Source organism: Alexandromys fortis, unplaced genomic scaffold (assembly GCF_014885135.2).
Source record: "Alexandromys fortis isolate MF-2015 unplaced genomic scaffold, M_Fortis_MF-2015_v1.1 scaffold_29, whole genome shotgun sequence".
Taxonomy (NCBI): Eukaryota; Metazoa; Chordata; class Mammalia; order Rodentia; family Cricetidae; genus Alexandromys; species Alexandromys fortis.
Genome location: NW_026067891.1, coordinates 4,887,734 through 4,893,767, shown reverse-complemented (window position 1 = coordinate 4,893,767; position 6,034 = coordinate 4,887,734). Strand labels below are relative to the sequence as shown.

The 6,034-nt window shown below is 45.1% G+C and overlaps 1 protein-coding gene across 3 annotated transcripts in view; it reads right to left on the bottom strand.

The window, feature by feature from the left end:
- Positions 1 to 204: 204 nt before the first annotated feature.
- Pdpk1 (3-phosphoinositide dependent protein kinase 1) overlaps positions 205 to 6,034 on the bottom strand; it is a 67,817-nt gene continuing 61,987 nt past the window's right edge. For all 3 annotated transcript variants that reach the window (XM_050163245.1, XM_050163326.1, XM_050163397.1), the window contains one exon: positions 205 to 5,752. In XM_050163245.1, the coding sequence (XP_050019202.1) occupies positions 5,636 to 5,752 (117 nt within the window). In that variant the 3' untranslated portion in view covers positions 205 to 5,635. The remainder of the gene's footprint in view (positions 5,753 to 6,034) is intronic.

Here is a 6,034-nt window from a genome sequence, read left to right as displayed (position 1 = left end):
CCTCCGAGTCGTCCCGCCCATAGGTCCACCCCAGTAAAGTGCCCGCCCAGGCATGATGTGCAAGACGGAAGTTCCGGCTCGAAAAGCAGGCCGGCGACAACCACTTCCGGTCAGAGCGAGCCTTGAGTTTTCTAAGGGACCCTGGGGTTCGGCACTGGCTCCGCCCCAACGCCAGCCAAAAGAGGAACGAGGACGTCGAACATATACACTCTACATGCTTTTATTACAAGACTACCGAGCATACGAGGGAAATCCATCATCCGGTAATTACATCTAAAGCACAGATATTTGAAAAAAAAAGGAAAAAATTGTTTCATTAAATTATATGATTAAACCATGACCAAATAGAAAATTTATATAATAAAGCCAGGAAAAAGTTGTAAAATATAGTTTACAATAATTATTCACATTCAAGGCTGTACATCAATACATACAACAACGTGGCCCCAAACATGAATTCAATCCAAATAATTCATATATTAGAATTTAAATAACAGACTGAACTAGAGGCCGACAATAGCCAGCAAATAACCTTATATAAGAATAAAAATACAAAAGTGTATATCCTAGTATCATTGCATTATCTGTTTTCATAAGTATTTTTAATTTTTGCTTTGCCTGTACATCACAGTTACAGCTACAGACCAGGTAGAGAATATTACAAATGTTCTAACTGACTGCCACCAACCTGAACGACAGCAGTAGACTACTGATTCATCCTACTGTACGTGGCTATGAAACAGCCGCAGCAGCTCTAAATACTGTAACAGTTTAATTTGCCAATGTCCAATCAAACAATGGTCATAATAGAGGCTTTTACCTGCACAATGACTCACTTGTAGTCACTAACCCAGATGATTAAACTAGGCTGGACGACATGAGGAGGGGGAAATTTGCCTTTTGTAAAACCTTCTGTACAGTTTGAATTCTTCATTCAGATACAGGGAATTTCCAGGTATTCACATTGGTTAATTCATTTGCTTACCACTGCATAGGTGCTTTGACAGAAACAGCTTCCTTCCTAGGCCATTTTTCCACAACCATTCTGACTTATAACCCTTAAGTGTTAGGCCAGATGCCAGTTATCGTCAGAGGCTCTGAGAGTGGTCTCAGTCCCATCTAATATGCCAGGGCCCTTGTCATACATTGTACCTAAGAGGTGCTACCCCCACTGGAGTCAGTTTATGTTGGGTTCTGCAATGAAAAAAAATGGAAAAAGTGTACTGCAACATCTCTAGGTACATGGTATCTTCACCATACTCATGAGTTGCTACAGTCTCCCAAGTCTCAGCTATAAGCACCCCGAGTCTATGGAGCAGTAGGGAGAAGTCTTGAGGCATGAGAAAGCGGGGAGCTGATTTTCACACATCTCAAGCCATACACTCTGGTAGAATCAGGTGCCCAGTAAATCTTTACTTCATGTTTCCAAGTAGAGGCCCCACAAAACAGATACAACCCAATTTGGGTGTGTGGGCTTTATTCAAAGACCATAATTACCTGCGGCACACAGGAAGGTTTACATAAGCATCAGCTGGAATACCCATCCTCTGCAATGAGAAGGTCTGGCCACTGCACTCTCCCGAACTGCCAATGGGTGGGGGTGGGGTGGGGGGTGGAGCAAGGACACTCACAACTGTACGTTTATAAAACCCAATCATCTACATGGTTTTTTTTTTTCAATTAGAGCTTTGCTACTCTGCTTTGCTACTGATCCTAAGATGGCCAAATGCACTCTCTGAGTCTATAAACGTAATTACGAATTACCCATTAAGAATGTGGCAAGGTCAGTTCAACACTTTATCTCTGCTGACTGTGCAGAAGCAGATTCAGTACCATTGTGAACACAAAGTACAGGATTCTGAAAACATCACCAAGCTCTTGGAAGCCATAGCAGCAATGATGGAAGAGAAGTAACATGCATGACCAGATTCTTGCAATGAAAATGAAGAAACTGGGCTTTTGGAAAAATTTGACACAAATGGATCTGCACTAATGACATTTTAGATTAAAAAAAAAGAGCAGTCATAGTCAAACTTTCTTGGGAATACACAGCTTAGCAGGAACTGATGTGATCAAAATCTGTAGGACATGAGGAAGGAGGGTTTATTACTGGAACTCAGAGCATCTAAACAGACCAAAGAGGAGGAACGGCTATGAAATGAACAAATTCTTTGACTCAAAAATACCACTTGCAGGCATATGAGAGAAAAAAATCAGAGTAAAAAATCAAAGACGTAAGTATATTCACCACAGCATTATTTAAATAGCAAAAACAAACAAACAAACAAACAAAAAACCCAAAAGGATCTGAATGTTTTACAACAGGGAGACAGTTGGATAACTTATTAACCAACCATTTGAGTCCACAATTATTAAAAACATGCTTTTGAAGAACTGCTCGTGGTATAGAGAAATGCTAAAGGGAAAAAATGTCAAGAGAAAAGGCTGGATGCAAAATGATGTGTGTCGTATGTTCCCAGTTTGGTTTAAGAAGCAAACAAGGGCTAAGGGTGTAGCTCAGTGGTAGAGGACTTGCTTAGCACTTCTGAGGGCCCTGATTCCATTCCCAGCACTGGGACAACAATGACAACAAGCCGGGCGGTTGTGGCGCACGCCTTTAATCCCAGCACTCGGGAGGCAGAGGCAGGCGGATCTCTGTGAGTTCGAGACCAGCCTGGTCTACAGAGCTAGTTCCAGGACAGGCTCCAAAGCCACAGAAAACCCTGTCTCGAAAAAGCCAAAAAAAAAAAAAAAAAAAAAAAAAAAAAAAAAAAAAAAAAAAAAAAAAAAAAAAAAAAAAAAAAAAAAAACCAACAATAACAACAAGAAAAAGTTGGGGAGGGAAAAGCAGGATCTACATCAAAATGCTCACAGTGGTCTCTGAATAATGGGCCTTTCTTTTTTTCTTTTACTTTCAGAAAACACATTACTTTTAAGAAAGCACACAATCACCTAGGAGTCTGTGCCACACTTGGCTATCTGCAAGGTTACTTCAAGCTTGGATCACAACACTAGGGTTTTTAGCCCAAAGAGCGCTGCAGCAGGTGCAGTTTCTACCAGCCTAACACAAGTCATCTTTCTCAAAGTGGTTTTTTACTGCATCTACTAGGTTAGAGTTTAGCTACATGGATATGTCCACTACCCAGCCGGAGCACAGAAAAACAGGTAGAAATGACTTATTCAAGCTCAACTTCATTTGACACCAAGAAAAGGCATGGCTAGTGGGCAGTGAGGTACAGTCCACTGTGAGAAGCCAGAGGACAGTCTTCAACTTTCTATTCATCCTTACCATTCACATGACTTCTGGAGCTCCTAATGAGACATTTCTTTCTCTCCTTAGATAGATTCACCCATTTGCTTTTATACACATGCACACGCACACACACACAGACAAAATTGTACAAACTGATACCCACATCCTGTCCTACAGTGTAAGGCACCTGCACACTGGGTGACGGCTCTAAGGATGACTAGAAAAAACCGAAAGTGATATAAGCCAGGGTAAGAAAGAATGTACATGGTTCTTAAAGGGAAAAAAAAATCAAGGAAAAGGGGGCAGTAAGGATATAAAGGTGACCTGGGAAGAGCTCAGCTATTGTAGCATAGGGCAGTCATCATGGCCACCCACTACCAGTTCAGCAAAACCCTAATTTTAGAGGTTAGGATGGCACTTGGTAAAGCCCAGGAGGTAGCGTTGCTCTCCAGGGGAGAAAGCAACAGAGGACTCTCCCATAAGCCAGCCAGGTATTCTAACTTAAGCCACGCCTCAGCCCCACATGGTCCCCTGTAGTTAAGTGTCCTCAGAGATGCCTCTCCCTGTATCTACATGCATGTGACAACCAGGAAGCCACTCTTATACGTGCAAACACAGGGCACAGGATACTGAGGGCTAAATAGCCACAAGGCATGAGCAAGAACAGAACTCTAAGGAGGAGACAGCCAAGTTTAGCTAACATGGTTCTTCAAAAACCAGGAAAAAAAAGTGTCTACTTCCACTCACAGGCTGATAGCGTGCTAAGCTATCTGTTCCCTGGGTCCAAGGGGCAGGTGTGGTCCTGACACCTGCTCCTTGGCCACCTAAAGTTCTTATCCTACAATACAGCAAAGTCTGCTCCCATCCAGCACCCCTGCCAAGGCATGATGGTGAGCTTTTCATCTACACTCCACCCAGTTTGAAAGAACCACTCTCATTGTTAAACAGAATCTTTCCCTCTCAGTTTGGGTAACCTGGCCCACAGGTGATCACTGTGGACAGGGGTAATTGCTGTGTGGGCATTTTTGGAGTGCCTTTGTGAAAGTCTACATAAATGGCAAAATTGTTGCTGCCTTCATAACATGGGAGTCAGAGGTGTTCCTGTGAGCAGTCTATGAAGGCAGGTGCCTACTTTTCCCCACTAGAGACCAAGGGTCACCCATTAGGAATATCCTAGTCAGAGAGAGGTACAGCCAAGTCGCTCAGAAGCACTCTGCAAGTGTACTGAAATAGTCCAGGCCATCTGTATTACAAAACAAAAACACTGTCAGCTCAGCATCAGGGTATGCCAGCACAGGCAAGCTCAGGCTTGGGTGGGCTGTTCCTGTGAGCTAGACAGTGGTAACACTCTTTCCAGGCAAGGTCCATGCTTTATGGTACCAAGTGACCAAGCAACATGAAAAGGCTTTCAGATTTTCAACAGAGATATAAAAACTGAGCTAGCTGAGACTGGGCAGGAGATTGGCCGGGATTTTCTCAGTCCCTGTCTCACAGAGCATGTGGCCTACACATGAAACGTATGCAGAAACTCCCAGGAAGGCCTGAACACCACTCCTCCACATGGGAGCTCCAGTCTTGTCCAAGTCAGGGCAGGATTCTGTACCCGATAGTGATCTAGTTGGTGTTATCTAGGTGCTGGTATGACAGCACCCCTGCCGGACACGTGCTTGGTGCCTCATTCCCTGGATGAACTGCTAGGAAGTGGAATGCTAGAGCAGAGCCCAACGAGAGCAGACTGTAGCCACAGCAGCCTGCACACTTCTCACCATCAGCCTGCCTACAGTAGGGCAGGAACCACAGAAATTCTGTCATCAGAAACATACCTGACCACATCTCTAGGGCCATATAAGGGACTCAAGGAAGGAGGTACACACACAAGCTAAGAGCCCTGTACCCACAGTGAGCTGGTGATCAACCCAGCAGAGTAAAGAGGCTCTCTGGTGAAGGAGAGCCAGATACACCCGGTCCCTTAGTTACAGCAGGAGCTGTGTTTATCAGGTGGGGAAGGGTAGAAGCAGGCATGCAGTTCCTGTGGATGCTAGAAGGGACTGGTGATGCCAAATCTGGTCACTGGTCTGGGCAGAAGCTGAGCTACCGTGCAAGGAGCTGGGTCTCCATGGCCACAGCAGCACATGGAAGCCACCACATAGCACAGAGAGCAAGCAAAGCGACCCTGAATTCCTGTTTGTTGGTTATTTGTTTTGTTCTTTGTGTGGCTGGGTTCTTTTTTTCTTTTCTTTTAAATAAAAAAGCTGCAAGGTTTCCACCATCCATGTTCTCCTTGAGATGGCTGGCAGGTGGTCTGGAAGCGTCCTGGGTGGCGGCCGAGCCGCGCTGGGGCAGGTGTCCTGGCAGCGATAGGCAGCCCGGCCGCAGGCCGCGTCACTGCACAGCAGCATCTGGATGGCTCTGGTACCGCTGCCTCCAAACCTCCTGGATCTTTCTGCACCACTTGTGAGCATTCCCGCTTGGATCCATCAGGTAATACGTCCTGTTAGGCTGCAAAGACAGAGCATCTGATGTCCTCCAGGGAGCCCCGTCCCCACCCAGCCTGTCTTGCTGTCAATGCTGTCAGCACGGTTTGAAAGCCTGTGCGCACAGTGGGCTTCTTCTTTCTACAAGTACAGAAACTAAGTACATGGGTGGGTGACCTACCGAAAGCAAAAATCAAAACAGAGTTCTCTCCTAACCCATTTCAGGCCTAAGTTGTTCATACAGGTCTCTGAGACACAGGAAGCTGACATGACCCTAGATACTTCCTTGGCCAAAGCAAGGGACACT